Below are 19,139 nucleotides of genomic sequence, written 5' to 3'. Positions count from 1 at the left end.
GTTATTAAGCTGTCTGCTATTATAGTAAATTTATGTTTTAAAATTAGAGTGAAATGGAAACATTAGCTAACTACCTAGAAGTGTAGCTGTGTAGGAGTTAAAGTGCAGGGGAACAGATGGGAACATTTAATTTATAGAAATAATTGTGGTGCAGTTCTAGAGTTGTACCTATTTCTTTTAGTTGTTGTGAAGAAGCAAGCCATCTTGTATACTTAAAGAATGATGTCATCCCTAATTTAGTGGGGTGGGAGGAGTGAGAGTATTTAAAGATCAGGTGTATATTAAGATACAGAAGTCATAAAATACTTGTAATCTTCATAGTATTTGTAGGCTAAGTAATGGTTCTAATTTCTGGGCGGAAGCGCAAGTACTCCTTATTTTGTTTAACCATATTTAATTTAAAACACCAACCAGCAGTTGAAATTTTTTATTGCTGTTTAGAACAGATCCATCTCAACTTTGATAGAGGAATCCATGGCTAAATTTTGGTGTGACCGAAGAAAGATATTTCTCACTTTTTTCTGAAAGCTTTGTTTCCATCCTTTTTTTGGATTCGCTTCTGAGAGACCATAAAAAGAAATGGGTGTTGATGCATTTAATGGGTCCTTCTGTGAACAAGTAGTAGGCACTGTTCTTGCCCTTTTGGTATCTGCAGAGTCATTTATCCAAAGAGTGCAACTGATAAACTTTGCCTAAGAGAAAATGTGCTGGCCAAACATTGCTTCTGGTTACATACACATACTTACAGATTCATTTTTGACATCTATTAAAAAAACAAAAAACTTGTATATAAAAATCTAAACAAATTGGAGAATACTTTGCCATATGAAAATTTAGTACTTTGTATTTATAGTATATTTTCTCAAAATATTGGATAGCTTTAAAATATTTTAGAGCTATGAATAATTGGATTCATACATAATTTTGTAGTAATACTTTTGTATAAAACCATAACAGTACTTTTGTATAAAGCAAAATTCTTTTTACCCTTTTAGTGATTTTTGTGCCATAGAAGACTCTAAAGGGTGGCACTTCTTGATTAGTGCTGTGAACTAACTTATCTCAAGGTTAACTGGCAGTCTCAACTCTCCAGAATCCTCCAATGAGCAGAAAGCAAATAGAACAAGACTGACTTGTTGAGAGTTGTCATAAATTTCACAAGAAAAACCTTTGACTTTCTAGCAAGTATTTATTTACTCTTTTCTTATAAATACCTTGATTATTTGGTTTTTCGGCTCATAATAGATTAGAAGCAATAAAATTGCAGAAGAAGAAGGATAAGATGGGACCATAACAGAAGACATGCTGTCAGCAGTGATAAGTGGCATGGACAGGAAGGCAGGAACCAGGAAAACTTTTGAAAAATTCTGTGGTAGACTTTCTTATAGGGGTAACATCTTAAAATTATAATACTAATAAAAGTAGTAATTAGCAAACACAAAATTACCCCCCAAATTCTTCACACTGTAGTAACTCACCCACTCACTTTCTCTGGGCATGTTAAACTCAGTCCCATCCATTCAGTGGGTTTGATATTGCTGAAATCAGGAGAGGTGTTGTGTGGATTTCATAGCTGAGATTGCGTGTTGGAACACATTTAGCACAATATCTGGCACAGAGTATCTGCTCAACAAATGCTGGTCATTAGTTGAATCTTGCAGTGCTTTGAGTCTCAGTAGTTAAGTGACGCTAACCATGCTTTTACTCTTTTCTTGTATCCCACCCAAAATGTAATCCATACCTGTTATGGAAGAGTCTGCAAATCCAAAAAGCTCCGAAAACTATATAAGTTTGTCACAAACTCTTAGGACCAAAGAAGTGACCTAAATTGACATCAGGTTACGTAGTCTTTATTCTACTTTCTTTATTATTTGCTATTTTAATGTTTTACTTGGAAATGTAAAGACAGTTGATAGTGAAGTGCTGCCTTAGAGCTGCTAGAGAAATTACCTGTGCAACTGTACTATCTTTCTAAACCTGAAAAATGCTTTATGCCAGAATACTTCTGCCCCAAGAGTTTTAGGTGGGAGATTCTGGACCTTTAGTATTTTATGTATAATTGAATGGAATTGAAAGGATAAACTCCATGTGTTCTTATTTGATGAGAAGACACTGTATATTGTTTGATCATCCTGGAAATATTGATTGCGCTAATAAACACAAGCCATTATGTTCTCTTTCCTCACTTCGCAGCAAAATGAAAAGGAGAGCTTGTTGAAGGAAAGAGATCACATTTTGTCAACTCTGGGCGAGACAAAGCAGAACCTAACTGGACTTTGCCAGAAAGTTTGTAAAGAAGCAGCTCTGAGTCAAGAACAAATACAGATACTTGCCAAGTACTCAGCTTCAGATTGCCCACTTTCATTTTTAATTTCTGAAAAAGATAAAAGTACTCCTGATGGTGAACTGGCGTTACCCTCGATTTTCAGTTTATCTGACGGGCCTCCAGCTGTGCTGCCTCCCGGTGCCAGAGGAAACAGTGAGTCCAGCTACGTGCGGGGGCAGGAGTCCCAGCAGACGTCCACAGCTGCCTCTGAGCAAGCCAGGCCTGCAGAACAGTGTCATCAGAGTGGTGGGATCTCAGATTTCTGCCAGCAGATGACTGATAAATGTACTACTGATGAGTAAACTTGCATTCACTTCCTTCAAACCATCTAATTTTCTACTGACGTTTTGGCAGCATCTTGAAAACCTAACATGACCATCTGTTGCTTAACAATACTGTTTTTTCCTTTAGTAGTTTGCCGTAAGGGAATTTCCCTTAAGTCAGCCATGATTTCTCCTTGATTTCCACAAGAGACAAAGAAATGATTTTGCCTCCTGGATATCAGAAAAATCCATATGAAAATGTAGTAAACCTTTAAAATTCATGTTTTAAAGAGTAATAACTCTAGTAATAACTCTTCCTGCTATTCAGAATAAGTAGGAGAATGAAAACTGCAGCAGATCAAACAGAAGTTTAACAGCTTGAAACATCCACAGCTAGTTCCTACTAAAAAGAAGTGGCCTGCAGAAGTTTAATAATTTGACATTTTTGTAATATTTTGGTTTGAAAGAAGATTTCCTCCCAAGCAATGCTAATAGAGTTCTGTTCTTTTCAGAAATAGGGTGTCAGCTACTGGGAATATTTGTATAGAGCTGCAATGTGAAAAATAGATTGTCTTACCTGAATCCTAGGGCTTTGCTCTTCGGCTCCTCAAATCTGAGGTGTTAAGCTACGTTGGGAAGATTTAGTAAACGGGCAAGTGGTTGGCCTAAGACGGAGGCGTCTCTTCACTATGGACTCTAGAAATTCTGGCTGTATAAACAGATTAAGTGTCACTTTTTCTCTTTTTTTCCCCCTCTTAAGTCTCTACCACATCTGGACCCATCATGGACTTCCTATTTCTGAACATTATTTTCCCTTTGGAAGAAGAAATAGGACTCAATACAGTGGCATGAGTGATTACACTGGCAGCATTATCTCAGGCTCACTAGAATCTGGAGAGCTTACCAACGAGTAGGGCTGTTCACTTGTCCACCATAGGTCACCAGTGCCAGAAAACCAGACGGGGAAAGAATATTGCTATGTTTTTATCAGGAGTGAAGTTCATTTTTTTTGAAGTCATACGGTTTACTTGTAAAAAGCATTATCACAGATAAAAATGTATCTGCAGCAACTCTAGGTTTATGAAATAGGATGAAACTCAGTCTTTTTCTGTTGTGGGTTTGCATTTGAAAACCAGGTTTAATCCTTGCTTTCTTCCCCAAATTTGGTGTGGTAGAAAGACACACAAATCATTTTAACTTGGGCATTTAATTTAAAGATCAGTCTTAGTGTTTGTTCAATCCTGTTACAAAATAGTTAATTGAGCACCTATTGCATAACATTTTGCAGTGGCTTTTAGCCATACTGGAGTTAGATTTGTTTGAGAGTCAAATGAAAGCTATGGACCTTCTCAGCAATTAAAAAAAAAAAAGATTATATTCACATTCACAGAAACATTGGCAGAACCCAGTTTCAATGGATACAAAGGAATAGTTTGTAGTGTTGATGTCACCAAAATCAAAGGGCTGAAAGCGACACTTTTGTAGACTGCATCCTGAGCCTAGTGAAGAGTCTGTCTAGCTAATGTGGGCAACGACCACCCACTGTGTACGGGCAAGTCTGAAGCAAGTGGCCTTGCCCTTCAGAGTATATGGGGACCAGTCTTCATGTGTTGGAGTAATTTGTCAAATGTTACCCTTTTTGATCAGGGTGTGGGGGAGGATATTGCTAGTATATTTTCAGTGGTTTGTATGTTATCTCTGTTAATGACTTATTTGTAAGAGAAAATTAGTTGGACTTGTTATTTCCTAGTAGCTTTTATAAGTACACTCAAAAATTTGTCAGGGAGAATAATTCTGATAATGCATCCCATACTGCGAGAGAGAGAGAGTGTGTGTGTGTGTGTGTGTGTGTGTGTGTGTGTGTGTGTGTATGTGTGTGTGTTTGTACATGTGTACATATATATATCCCCATATAGGTATTTCTTTGATACTTGCAATTTTAAATTTCAACTTCACAATATAAAATAATATAAGAACTTCTGGTTTACAACATGTAAAAATCTTAAGCCAATGGAACCCTTGATTTCCTACCTCAGAGTACACTCAACTATTGGTAGTATCAGTTTGTGTATGTGCAAATGTCAAATAATCTTTTGCTTTAATTGCTACTGTATTTGCTTTGAAAGGTTACTATTTTATGATAAAACATAGTTGTCTCCAGATATTAAATATAATTTGTAAAGCACTTGGTTTAAATTTCTCTCTACCTATAAACAGTTTAGCATTAAGGGTTTCTATTAATGACATAGAATTATTGGCCAAGTGTAATTTCTTAAAATTTAGCATTACTTTAAATAGCCAGCATGTAATACAAGTAACTACACTACCTCATACCTACATGATTTTCAAGTTGTAATGCAGATGGACAGATAAAAAAGCTTGTATCTTTGTCTTTTGGCCATAAAGTGGGGAAGTATTCTGTATGTTGCATAGCATTACACATTTACGCCTATTTTAACATTAACTTCTAAAGAAGTTTTTTCTAAGAAAATAAGTTTCAAGGCAATATTTTTTTGAGGCTGCCGAAGACAAATGATAGGACAATGAGTATACAGTGTATACTTTTTCCTTCATGCAGAATTTTGAAATGTTTTCAGTTTGTATATTGCATATTCACATTATCATTGTTCACTATTTTATGAACTGGCCTTCTCAATGCCTGATGATTTTTTAAAAGCTGTTATGTTGAATTTGGTAAAATAACATTACCTTATTTTTTTTCTTATTCAAATTCTGGAGCTATAGCAAATAATTTTTTAAATTGTCATATTCAAAACAAATGTGGATGCAGTCTTGGTTCTCCATATGTAAAGTTTAACAGTTTGCTATAGCTTACTGCTTAATGAATTTTAAATAAGGAATTAAGTATGTTAGATGCAGTAGATGATACAGGTTGCATGTGGAAACTTAGCCACAGTAACAACTTGGAAAGAAAATGGCAATGTTACAGTGAATTCTCAGGTGAACTTTTTTCAGTTATAAAACATCTATTTTGAATTTGTAAATATTTTAAATGTTTTATTAAGGCATGCAATAAACTATTCTTTGAAACTTGTTGGGTAGAATGAAAATTTAAAGCCATAATGGTAAAAGATGGCATACTGATTGTAAAAGAAGCAGAAATAATAACAGTGATTTTTTTTATCTTTCGTAATATTTTCTAACAATGCAATAAAACCACTAAACTTTTATGTCCATGTTGTACTGAGACCATGTTTCATTAAAAGTATACTTTCATAGTATTTAATTTACATTTTCTTCCTAATGTTCTTACCCAAATGTACCTAAACTATAAAGTGTTAGATGTTGGTGATAAATTGACAGTTAAATAAAATTCTGTAAAATTGCTTCTAATTGAATAGAGTCGTACTACATTCCATTTTCATTTTCTCACTTCGTGGATTTGCTCAATTAGTGTTTTGATTGGTAATTAGTATGTCTGAATTTGTAGAAGATAATCTTTCTTTAGTTGATAATCATGCCTGAAGAAAAAATTTGCAGCATTCAGGTGTTTTAGGAAGCACAGATTTTAGCCTTGCTTCTGATTTTACTTAATTTTAGTCTTGGATAGAGAAGTATAGGGGCCCTTAAGGGGTATTATCTCTATCAGTCATTAATTTAAAAAAATTACCTGCTGAATGGCTCTTTGTATTCTATTCTATTTCCAACCAGGCCTTTCTGACCAAGCTTTGGGCAGCTGCTCAGTGGTATAGGTCACGCAGGGCACAGCCTTCTGGTCTAGTCATAGTAATTCTCAACTGGGAATGGTTTTGCTGCCTAGGGGACGCTTGGCAAATCCCAGAGACACAAACCATTGGGGCAGGATATAGGATATGGCTTCTAGGGGCAGAGGCCAGGACAGCCCTCACAACAAAGATTTGTCCGCCCAGGGTATTGATCAGGCTGACACTGAGAAACCCTGACAAGACCAACAATGGAATCAAGATGACTTGTAAGAAAGTGCTCAGTGTGTGAGGTAGTGTGGTGGCTACGAGAGTTCAAAGGAGACAGGGTGAGAAATGTGGGATTTCACCAAGCTTTGAAAGACTGTAGTCTGAATTGGGAGAAGGTTAGTCTCTGGGGTGAGGAGGCCGCTTGGCACAAATAAGCCTGGTGTGTTAAAGGAACAGAAGGAGGTTGTGTCACAGTGAGAGGAAGAAGAAGGAAGCCCCCACTTGCATGTTCTTCAGTGAGTGTCCCGGCACCTTGCATATTGATACTGCCCTACCGAGACTGACTTATTGAAGGTCTGAGGTCAGACTGTAAGGATTGAGGTTTTAGAGAAAGGCCAATACATAGCACCTTTTCCCTGGCCAGAGTTTTGAACCATTTGAGAAATAAAAAGTAGGTGAAGTCTGTATCGCTGATGGAACCCAGCTTGCAACCGTGGCTTTCTAGCTGTTTAGCCCAGTGAACCTGCTAGAAGTGCATTCTGGAATTAGGCAGACTTCATCCATCCACCTGGTCACCTTGGCCCACCCTAAAAGGGGCAGAGCTCTTAAAGGAGCAGGAAAATGTATACAGGGAACAAATTCCATGAGCAAGGAGTGGGCCAAGCCCAGCGGGCTTAATGACTCAAAATTTACTCGCCAGAATCAGAGACTACTTCATCAGGGCCAATGGGAGTGAAGGGATACAGAGGCTAGAGGGTGTTTCTTGCCCTGGAGATTTAAACTAGGGAAGTCTTTGGGAAGAGTGTTTCCTTTTCATGCTCCGCAGCTTCAAGTTCTCTTCAAACATTAGCCGCTGCTCAACCAGGGCTCTGACTGACGGTCTTGAGCAGGAGAGCAGCGGTTCTAGAAGGCAGACCTCTGGCCTTTATGAAGACACTTCCCAACAACACCAGCCTTTGCAGCTGTGATTCCCTGGGGATGTCAGTGAATATTTGGTCTCAGAAAGCTCTGGATCGAGCAGTGTACTAGCAACTAAGTGAATTCAAAGACTACTCTGTACCAAAGACTGAACATTTTTCCCATCCCTAATTCTCTTCTACCTCGTTGTGTCATGTGGCACATCAGAGGTTGTGCGTTGAGATTAAATCCCGACAGAAGATTCCCATAAGTAAATGCATGAAAGTCCAGGAATAAAATGCTAGCAACATAATGATATCCAGATCTGAATAGAAGTTCAACTTTTAGAGAAAATAATTCAAAGATTAGGTCCCTTTGAATTAAAAAAAGCTAAAGGCATTAAAGACTAAAGGAACTAAAGCAAATCAAATTATCTTGTTCACTTGAGTTCAAAGTACAAAACTTTAAGAAAAATAAATCCCAAAACTATCCTGCCAGATGTCTCATTTGGATCGGCCTTGGCCAGAGTAGTTCTTGATGCTCAGGTCCAGTTGAGATTGTTTCAAGTGACTATAGCTGGAATTGTCTTTAAGGGGGTGGTTATTCCTGCAGTGCTGCAGAAGGAACTAGGTTCAAGGCTGAGTCTCGGACGTGCTCACTTTATCTCACTAATTTTTCTTTGCGTCCCCAAGCATCTATTTCCAACAAGTCAGAAGTGAGTTATCACAAAGTTTTCATAGCCTTGGCCCCACAACCACACTTGTTTCGAAACAAGCCAATTCCCAGGTGCTAAAGCAGTTATCCCATACTACACTGCTCCAAAGATCAGTAACCAGTGCTGCCGAAGACCACGGTAGAACCTCAGTAGTATCCAGAAAAAAAGAAAAAAAAATCTTGGTTTCATCTTCCCAAAGATGGCCCAGTGTGCTGTAACTCACAACTTGTGATCCTAATTTCTATTGGAAAGGACACTCAAATAGGGCTTAATTTTGGCCGTATACACTGTTCATTCTTGGTGGAAAGACCACCATTTCATGACACCTTAATTTACATTTCCCTTTCCAACAAGGCATTCCTGGTACCTGGGACTGTTGAGTGAGGGCTCCCTGTAGGGGCTCTGAGCCCACATCCCTGTGTACAGGCGTTTTCAGGCCTGAGCCACAGTGGATATTTAGGCCTAAGAAAGTTGTTGCCCTCTGGGGATGGAGGATGCATCTTAAATCTATCTTTTTTAAGCAATCCAGAATCAACTATAGATGAACCACATGGATCCAAGGTCCCTTCATGGTTCCCTCCTTGCGCCTGAATGCAGAATGGAATTTGGGGTGGCTGATACACCAAGGGCACACTGGCCTGGTGTTCACGGTTAGCAGCTCAAACCTCACTAGCACTCTAGTACGCTGGAACCCTGCTGCCTTGAAAATAGGTGAAAATCAGTACCGGTTATTTTTCCCAGCTATACCTAAAAGGCCTGTGAAGCCTCCTTTTCCCCTAGAAATTGCAGCAGTGGCATCTTGAGGCCGTGTGCTCTGCCAAGCACTTCTTGGCCCTGGGTCTGTCCCTGTGAAACTCCTGTGTTGCTGTTGATGGAGAGGGACCCACAGGCTGCTGCCCACATTGACTTTATGCCATGCTGCACGCACGTTCTAGGGCCTCTTGCAGTCCGTGGGGAGTGTGGAGGGAACTTCTGTCAGTTGGGTTTAAGATCATGGGTAGTGGCCTGGCATGGTGGCTCACACCTGTAATCCCAGCACTTTGGGGGGCCAAGATGGGGAGATCATGAGGTCAGGAGTTTGAGACCAGCTTGCTTAAGATGCTGAAACTGGGCCGGGCGCGGTGGCTCAAGCCTGTAATCCCAGCACTTTGGGAGGCTGAGGCGGGTGGATCACGAGGTCGAGAGATCGAGACCATCCTGGTCAACATGGTGAAACCCCGTCTCTACTAAAGATACAAAAAATTAACTGGGCATGGTGGCGCGTGCCTGTAATCCCAGCTACTCAGGAGGCTGAGGCAGGAGAATTGCCTGAATCCAGGAGACGGAGGTTGTGGTGAGCGGAGATCGCGCCATTGCACTCCAGTCTGGGTAACAAGAGCGAAACTCCGTCTCAAGAAAAAAAAAAAAAAAGATGCTGAAACCCCGCCTCTACTAAAATACAAAAATTAGCCAGGTGTGGTGGTGGGCACCTGTAATCCCAGCTACTTGGGAGGCTGAAGCAGGAGAATTGCTTAAACTCGGGAGGTGGAGGTTGCAGTGAGCTGAGATCGCACCACTGTACTCCAGCCTGGGCGACAGAGCAAGACTCCCTCAAAAAAAAAAAAAAAAAAAAAAAAAAAGATCATGAGTAGTGCATTCCAGAAAGTGTCAGCTTTGACTGACTGGCATTGGGGGAAGCTAATGTGAGGGTTTTCTCCATCGATTTTCCTTGCCTCAGATACCACTGAGTATCTTCCACAGCCTTTGGGCACGCCAGGTACTGTGTTCTAAGAACATGACTTTTCTTGGACAACTGCTTGCATGGCTGGAGATTGGCTTGATTTCAAAACGGGTGGTGCGGATGCTGTGATAATCTTGTGAGTGTCTCATTATTAATGCGGAGTCACTTAGACTCTTGGCATTGAGCCAGTTAAAGTCCTGAGTCCCTGAAGGAATTGCACCATCCTTATGAGAAGCACCCCATGTCTCTTCTGAGGTCCTTGTGCCTTTCACTTAAGATGCCCGTCAGTCTCTCCAAAGGTCTCAGGAGACCTACCTGCTGGGGCTCCACAGAATGTCATTCAATAAGGAGAGACAGCATAAGCCACAGTGAGCCTCTAGACTCAATATGCTCACAGCCTGCTTTAGAACCTCTTACACAGACCAACGTCACTACTGTAAAAACCCATTTGGCCTAATACAAGCACACACACAACCGAAGGTAAGACGTCCCGGCCTCTACCACACCCCATGGTTCCCAAGCGTCTGTTACTTCCAATCACACGCATCTGTTACTACCCAAACTCTGCTCTTCTGGTTTTGATTTTTCAGTGTCTCTATACAATGCTGCTCCGCCAGTTACTGGGTTTCCAAAGGAACATTGCATATTCCTTTCCTGAGCTAAGGAGAATGTGAGAGCTAAAATAAAGGAATGGTAGATGGGAAACCCAATCAAAACCTCAAATGCTGAAAAAGGAGTAGCTTAGCGTGAGAGCCTAGTACAAACCCCAGAATGAGGCAAGTTGACCTTACCAAGTTGTTTATTGTTAGAAGGAAGTAACTTACTTTTTCACCTGTAGTTTCTGTGAAGGGAGATTTTCCTCTGGGTAGCACAGCACCACGTGCACTCCACTGATCAGCATGGCGGTGTGAGGCGTAGACTGTAAGTGGTGCGATTTGGAGACAGACACATCCCAAGAGGAAGAACAGCCATGCAGGGCAGGGGACAACCAGTTATTCTTTTCAGATTTATCGATCAGCCAGCACACTCCATCTCTGCAGGGATGAAAGGGGCAAAGAGGTTGAGGGAAGATTATGTTCCAGGGCTAGAGTGTAGAAGGTGATGGGAAGAATGTAGAAAGGAACTATGTGGGAGCAGAGTCTGGGGGCTTTGAAAGCTTGCAGGAAAAGAGAAAGGTACCCCAGAAGAGGAGCAGACTCCCACGAAAGCCATGAGCTTGCCCACTCATCTGCTGACTCCACTATGTAGGTTCAGGTTTAAAAGCCAAGGCTGACCTTGTGTTTAACTGCAAACACTTCTTTTTCCTCATCTTCGTCTCTGTGATCCACATTCTTAAAGTACAAATGCAAAGATCATGGAAAAGATTTTAAAAATCGAGGACAGCACATTACCCTTTCATTTTCAAACAGCCATCTTTTGAAGCAGACACTATTTTCCTTCTCTACTCTTAGTTTACGGTTAATCACTGTCCCAAAAGTCAGCTGTTCCCTAAACAGTTAGTTTCCTTCTTTCAGGATACTGGACCTAAATAATTTTCCAGATACCATCTTGATATGCAGGTTTCCCATGTGATACTAATCTCCTGCCAGGAGATCTGTTAGTAACACTCCACACACTATATGAAAATATCCATTCTAACTTAAGCTTTCTAATGTAATACCTCCTTGGTCCACCTCAGAAACTGAGAGTATTTCTGCTTTGAACTGTTAATCTCACGTGAAATAATCATGAGATCATTTCATTTCCCTTGCTTTGATTTAAATGATAGCCTTAACTGCTGGGCACAGGACTACTATTAAAACCTTAGGAATAAGGTTTTCTGAAGAACTCTTTTTTTAAACACTGTGTTTTCATCTCATTTGAGCTTTTACTCTGGTTTTAGAAGACCTCATCTACTATTCTCAGCATCTTACATTCGAGGGGTCTGTTTCAAGGTTCTGTGGAAAATCTGATGTGCCAAGAAGTGTTCCATACCATTCTGAGAACCTTGGGTATCTACTCAGACAGTTCTGTTTCAGCTAAACAGTAACATCTGGGAGGGAAGCTTAATGTGGAATCAAGGATGGAGTTTGACACAGGAATGAGGCGTAGAGCACGTAGCTGCTAAGATAAGGTAGGAGAATTTTGCTGCTATAAGCACTTAACAGCCTGATCTTGCATTCACTAGAGTCTGGGGGAGCAGGCAGCTGCTGACATACTAAAAATAGGGTGAGTGTGAGGTATGCACTTAAGGACCAAAGGAATTGCACAAATTTAGGCAATGATCAGGCACAAAGCCAAGCCCTTTCAGAAAGTACAGGGACTGCTGGGGGGAATGGAAAGCATAACCTGCAGTGAAGACAGACCTCGTTTGTTTTGTTTTGTTTTGAGATGAAATCTCGCTCTGTTACCCAGGCTGGAGTGCAGTGGCGTGATCACGGCTCACAGCAACCTTTGTATCTTGAGTTCAAGCTATTCTCCTGCCTCAGCCTCACAAGTAGCTAGGATTACAGGTGGGCACCACCATACCCAGCTAGTTTTTGTATTTTTGGCAGAAAAGTTTTCACCATGTTGGCCATGCTGGTTTTGAACTCCTGATCTCAAGTGATCCGCCCGCTCGGCCTCCCAAAGTGCTGGGATTACAGGTGTGAACCACCGCTCCTGGCCCAGACCTAGTTTTCAAGCCTGGTTTTGATGCTTAGCCATAGTATAGCCAAAGGAAAATTACTTACTGCCACTCAGACAGAAGTTCCTTATATGTATGTCTTCCATGTTGGGACTTCTGGTTCTTGAGATCAAAGTAAGACTGACTCAAACTTCTACTCATATCCTGTGGAAATTCAAATCAACCACCACCATTTGTTTTTGTTTTTGAATGCCTCTTTAATTTGGGACAGTGGGTAAGGGAAGATTCCTGGAGTGGAAATGTGAGTATTAGTGGCATGACTGGCTTACAGTCCCATGGTCACTCTGTTTTAGGTGCCTGCTTCCGTCAAATTTGTTCAGTTTCTCAATTGCCTTGTTCTGTTTTACAGATGGGTGATGGAAACCTTAAACTCAACCACTTCCTTTAGTTCCACAAAAATAAATAAATGAAAGAATAATTCATATACCTCTGGCACTAGACGTTTATGAGTAGAATAGGCTTTACTGAAAATTTGGGAAATACTAGCCGGGCGCAGTGGCTCAAGCCTGTAATCCCAGCACTTTGGGAGGCTGAGGCGGGTGGATCACGAGGTCAAGAGATCGAGACCATCCTGGTCAACATGGTGAAACCCCGTCTCTACTAAAAATACAAAAAATTAGCTGGGCATGGTGGTGCGTGCCTGTAATCCCAGCTACTCAGGAGGCTGAGGCAGGAGAATTGCCTGAACCCAGGAGGTGGAGGTTGCGGTGAGCCGAGATCGCGCCATTGTACTCTAGCCTGGGTAACGAGCGAAACTCCGTCTCAAAAAAAAAAAAAAAAAAAAAAAAATTTGGGAAATACTGTATTTATATCACAGCAATACAGACAGCTTGAAAGTGAACATTGTTAGGTAGACCTGTGATAAGATCCTCCGCTCCCTTTGGGGTAATTTTCACAGGCTCCCCAACCTCATGTGTCTCCAACCCTTGTTCTGCCCCCTGGCTTCCTTCCTCCATTCTACTCTTTCATGGTCCCCAGAGTTCCCACATTCCTCTCCCTGGAATATAAGGAGCAGTTCAGCTCTTCCCAATTTTAGCCTCTGAGGTTGGCTTTTGCTGTGTTTGTGGGAAAGTGAAACAGGGTCTAGATTCATGAAACATGGTTAGAGGTGCCTGGCCTGAGGTAGAAAAAGAGCTGCTAAAAAGGATAAAGGAATCACAGATGATCCCTGGGTTCCTTTCCTAAACAACAGAGTGGAAGATGTTTCTATTCAGTGAGATGGTGAACGTCTGCTTTGGCAGATTTGTGGAACATGAGGTCAAAGCCATTGTTAAATTCAGTGATGAGTGTACTGCAGGTGAGCCACGCTATGTGGCTCCCATGTGGTGGTTGATATGTAAGACTTTTGCTCAAGAGGAAGATTTGGGCCAAAGCCTTTGACATACAGTCTACTTTTGAAGCTGTGTGAGAAGAAAAAGCTTGCCTGAATTATATATACAAATAAAATATGCATACAAATGTGAACCCCTCAAATTTGAGACAGGTCTCAGTTAATTTAGAAAGTTTATTTTGCCAAGGTTGAGCATGGGCCAGTGACACAGCCTCAGGAAGTCCTGATAACATGTGTCTAAGGCGGTTGGGACACAGCTTAGTTTTATATATTTAAGGGAGACATGAGACATCAGTCAATATATGTAAGAAGTACATTGGTTCCGTCTGAAAAGGCGGGACTTGAAGCAAAGGCAGGAAGATTCCAAGCAGGGAAGGGGCTTCCAGGTCACAGATAGGTAAAAGATGAGTGGTTGCATTCTTTTGAGTTTCTGATTATCTTTCCAAAGGAGGCAATCAGATATGTATCTATCTGAGTGAGCAGAGAGATGACTGAATTGAATGGGAGGCAGGTTTGTTTGAAGCAGTTCCCAGCTTGACTTTCCCTTTAGCTTAGTGATTTAAGGGTCCTAAGATTTATTTTCCCTTCACACAGATAAAATTTAAGGAATGTGTATGTGTGTGTATGTGTATGTGTATGTATGTGTGTGTGTGTGTGTGGTGGTGGTGGTGGTGGTGGTGTCTGGAATGCCTGTGTGTTTGAGAGTGAGAGGTTGTAAATGTAGGGTTCAATGTGTGAGTGTGGATGTGTAATTTGCTCTTTAAACTGTCTAATCACATAGTATTTTCTCATGCAACTGTTTTGAGGACCCCCACCTCTCATGTAGATTGTGTAACAGACTGATGAGACAGGATCCCGGGGTGGCATGCATTTTAGTCTGTTCAGGCTGCTATAACAAAATGCCATAGACTGGGTAGTTTACACACAACGGAAGCTTATTTCTCATAGCTCTGAATGCTGGGAAGTCCAAGATCAAGATGTCAGCCGATTTAGTGTCTATCGAGGGCCTGCTTTCTGGTTCATAAACCGTGCCTTCTTGCTGCATCCTCACATGCTGGAAGAGACAAGAGGTCTCTCTCAAGCCTCTTCACGAGGGCTCCACCCTCATGACCCAGTCACTCCCCAAAGACTCACTTCCAAATATCATCACTTTGAGCATAAGAAATTTAATGTATGAATGCCGGGGAGACATGCATTCAGACCACAGGGGAACATGAGACAAGTTTCCAGAGACCAATTCTGGTTCCTCCTACTGGATGTAGTGGAGTCAGTGTGATCTGCTTCTCCCACTCACTAGTCCCCACACACCCTGAGAGCTGGTCCCTGTGGGCTGGCATCCACCCCTCACTTCTGCCCTTTCCTTGCTGCTGGAGTGCCTGGGAAGCAGGGATGCTCTTCCCCGGAGGCAGGGGAGAGGGAGGGCCACTGGGGTTGTCACTTTCTCTGCCCTTTCCTTCATGGGTGGGACAGGCAAGGCACGTTTGGATGTTAGCAATTCAGGGTAAAAGTGAAAACCAATTTGGCCTCACGATTTAAGAGTCATCCAAACAACAACTAGAGGGCTAATACCTTTCATCTTTACACAGTTGACCCTATCCAGTAAAACGAACAGAAAACTACAGCAAGACAAAGGAACAACAGGCATGGACCTGCAGAGTACACAAAAGAAAACAGGAGCACTCAGTAACCAGGAACTCAGGGATGCCGGAGGCAGCTTGTGTGGATTAAACATGCTCTTGAAGATTTTTATCATTATTTCTCATTAGAAATGTAAATAGTGGGCCATGCGTGGTGGCTCACACCTGTAATCCCAGCACTTTGGGAGGCTGAAGCAGACAGATCACTTGAGGTCAAGAGTTTGAGAACAACCTGGCCAACATGGTGAAATTCCGTCTCTACTAAAAATACAAAAATTAGCCAGGTGTGGTGGCCGGTGCCTGTAATCCCAGCTACTTGGGAATCTGAGGCAGGACAATTGCTTGAACCCGGGAGGCAGAGGTTGTAGTAGTGAGCTGGGATCATACCACTGCACTCCAGCCTGGGCTACAGAGTGAGATTCTGTCTCAAAAAAAAAAAAAAAAAAAAGAAGAAAAAAGAAAAAAAAAAGTAAAAGGTGCTAAATAGAAAGAAGTAAAAAATATATCAAAGTAGAAAACAAAAAAATGAGGGGAAATTAAACTGGCATTCTAACTCATGGAGGGTAGTATTCAAAATAGCTTTTATGCTTTGGAGGAGCAATTTGATATTTTATTTAAAACATTTTAAACTAGCCGTAACCTTTGACCTACTAATTGTATGCAGGGAATCCATCCTGAAAAATAATAATCCTAATTTTTAGGATTATTTTAAATCCTAAATAATAATAAAATCAAATTTGTTCTTATAGCAAGATGTCCATCATAGCACTGATGTTAGTAAACAATTTTGAATAAACTTTTAGAAATGGAAAAAAAGCAAAGCACTGTATTTTATCTCTACTCAAACTAAGATTTGACCCCGTACTCAGCTCTTTTAGTAATTTTTTCACTTAATACAGTAACCTAAAAAGTTTGACACAATGATTGTTCCTTTATGAGTTTTAGCTAACAAAATGTTTATGATAAACGTGGAATAAACATGAAATAAATAACATGCAAAATGCTCATGACAGATGCTAAACATGAAAGCAAGGGACTTACATGTACAGTATGATTATAACCAGGTATGTCGAAATCTCGCTGTGAATAAAAAATATTGAAAAGAAGTCCATCTGGGTGAACACTTATTTATTAAAATTTGCTTTTGTGAATACTCATGAATCTTGAGACAACCACCACCACCACAACCATAAAACTATCAAACATGATTTTCAACCAACAAAAAAATGAGAAAAACTGTGAAAGGAAAATAAATCTCGAGACTTCAGAATCACTAAGCCAAAAAGAAAAGTCAAGCTGGGAACTGCATCAGACAAACCTGCCTCCCATTTTATTCCTGAATAAGATAGCCACAAAGAAAGGAGAAAGCTACATACCTAAGTCGCAATTTGCCCACAAGGAAATTCCTTGTGAGCCTCAAGATGTTTACCTTAAAACAGTTCTGCTGAATTTCATCCAGGCCATATGAACTGATAGCGTATCTTCACAGGGGCAGGATGGAGGACAGACGGAACTCACAATCATCTCTCTGCTTACTGGAGACAAACGCACGCCTCATTGCTTCCTCTGCCCTGTTGTTTATGTAAAAATGCAGATTCACTGAGTCAGACTAAGGCATCAGCGACTATTCCTCTACCCATCTCACCTCACATGCATTCAGTGAAAGGCTGATCGAAGACCCCAAAGAATGAAACCTTTCATGTCTCATCTACTTCTGACTTGGAAGCTTTTACTTGAAATTGTCCCACTTTTCTGGACCAAACCAATGTACATCTTATGCATATTGATTGATGTCTCATCAATGTATAAAATCAAGCTAAAATGCATAAAACCGAGCTGTGCTCCAACCGCTTGAGTACATATCATCATGTACCCAAGACCTCCTGAGGCTGTTGCAGTGACATCTCTAACCTTGGCAAGATAAACTTTCTAAATTAATTAAGACCTGTCTCAGATGCTTTGAGTTCACAAAACCTAGGGGTCCATCAGGCAGATATCTAAAAGCAAAAAGTGATATTTTACTCAGCTAAAAGTTGATATCTTGTCGGCAGCCTCAGAGACCTTCCACAATGAGCTTCCTCCTTCTCAACCCTCTGGCCTCGTTCCCAGGCCCCTGGCCTCTCCTGGGAACTCCTGGAAATGTGACCTTTGTCCCACTGTCATCCTCTCACTGAGGCTCCCCTGACTGCCCTCATTAAGACTGCATCTGGCAGGCATGGTGGCTCAAGACTGTAATCCCAGCACTTTGGGAGGCCGAGGTGGGTGGATCACCTCAGGTCAGGAGTTCAAGACCAGCTTGGCCAACATGGCGAAACCCTGTCTCTATTAAAAATACAAAAATTACGTGACTGTGGTGGCACGCACCTGTAATCCCAGCTTCTTGGGAGGCTGAGACAGGAGAATTGAGTGAACCCAAGAGGCGGAGGTTGCAGTGAGCTGAGATCACGCCACTGCACTCCATTAGTGGTGTGACAGAGCAAGATTCTGTTTCCAAACAAACAAACAAACAAAAAACCCACATCCTTCCTCCTTCCCACCATTGTACCTCCAATCCCGTCTCCTGCCCTCTTGCTTTCTCTCTCCATAATGCCTGCCACCTTTGCAACATAGAATGAGCTTGTTTAATTAGTCTAGCGTTCAATGTCTCTCTCACTCCCCCAGAACGTAAGCATTGCAAATGCAGAAGATTCGTAAAGTCTGACGATGCCTGGAACATAAGAGCATCTCCAAAAACGTTTGTTGAATGTTGCTGGTGGCGGCATCCTGGAGTAGGAAAAAGACTGAAGAGTGGAAAAAGAAATCCTGACATGAATTCTGGGCAAAGGCAAGCAGTAGCTGACTTGGAAAATGATGACAGTAGGTCTTGTGCCATTTGAGTTATCGGTATTGCAGATATTTTTGCACCTGTTCCACCAACAATAATTGGGTTAAGATTTGCAGTTGGGATATTATACAGCTTGCTTTATCTAAGTTATTTTGCTTGCAAATCAATCCATACCTTACAATGATTTTTACATGGGAAAAGAGCCATAGTTGTAGGCCTTGGAATGTATTTCTTTTCTAGCTTAAAAAAAAAACTGTGACTGTTTTGGCACTGTAAGTCTTCTTAGTAGTTGTGGCTTTGCAGACCTTGCTGCACTTGATATTTTTCTCATTCCAGCTATAGATGGCAGCACACCACTACCTACGATCCGATCTGCAGACGGGGTAAATCAGAGCGGTTGGTCAGGAGAGAGCAGCTAATAAGTAATCAGCCCAAACTGAATGGCAAATTAATGTCTTCATTAAGTGAACAAACCAGCTGCCTCTATAAACAAGGTCAGAGTATTTATAACCCAGTGTATGTCATAAAAGCAAAAACGCATCTGTTTACATAACTTCACTACAGAGCTCATGATTTATCTGCGTGAAGCATATGCAAAATCTGGCTTGTATACCATCTCTAATAAGGACCTATGCCATTCTGATGTAATTGTTAGTGAAGTCACGCTTGATACGGAGCCTTGTTTTTCTCACACAAGGTAAATGAAAAGGTGATTGCTTTAAACAAAATCCACTCTTACGAGATGATATTGGGTTGCCTGTTCCAAATTGAGTTCTTAGTAATGAAAATGAAGTGTGATTCTTATTGATCAAATATATCTGCCACTTAGGTTCTAAGAGAACTTGCTTAAAATTTAGAATTGATTGCAT

General features: G+C 41.1%; 1 protein-coding gene across 7 annotated transcripts in view; it reads left to right on the top strand.

Annotated features, from left to right (window-relative positions):
- The window catches only part of BACH1 (BTB domain and CNC homolog 1), a 124,407-nt gene extending 106,112 nt beyond the window's left edge, over window positions 1–18,295 (top strand). For 5 of the 7 annotated variants that reach the window (XM_074389384.1, XM_074389383.1, XM_039480497.2 and 2 more), the window contains one exon: window positions 2,194–5,943. In XM_074389384.1, coding sequence (XP_074245485.1) covers window positions 2,194–2,628 — 435 coding nt within the window. In that variant the 3' untranslated portion in view covers window positions 2,629–5,943. Of the gene's footprint in view, window positions 1–2,193; window positions 5,944–18,107 lie in introns of those variants that run through there. The other 2 variants (XR_012514883.1, XM_074389386.1) reach the window with 2 other exon arrangements.
- Window positions 18,296–19,139: the final 844 nt, after the last annotated feature.

The sequence above is a fragment of the Saimiri boliviensis genome, chromosome 18, assembly GCF_048565385.1.
Source record: "Saimiri boliviensis isolate mSaiBol1 chromosome 18, mSaiBol1.pri, whole genome shotgun sequence".
Lineage (NCBI taxonomy): Eukaryota > Metazoa > Chordata > Mammalia > Primates > Cebidae > Saimiri > Saimiri boliviensis.
This window is presented reverse-complemented; position numbering and strand designations above follow the sequence as displayed.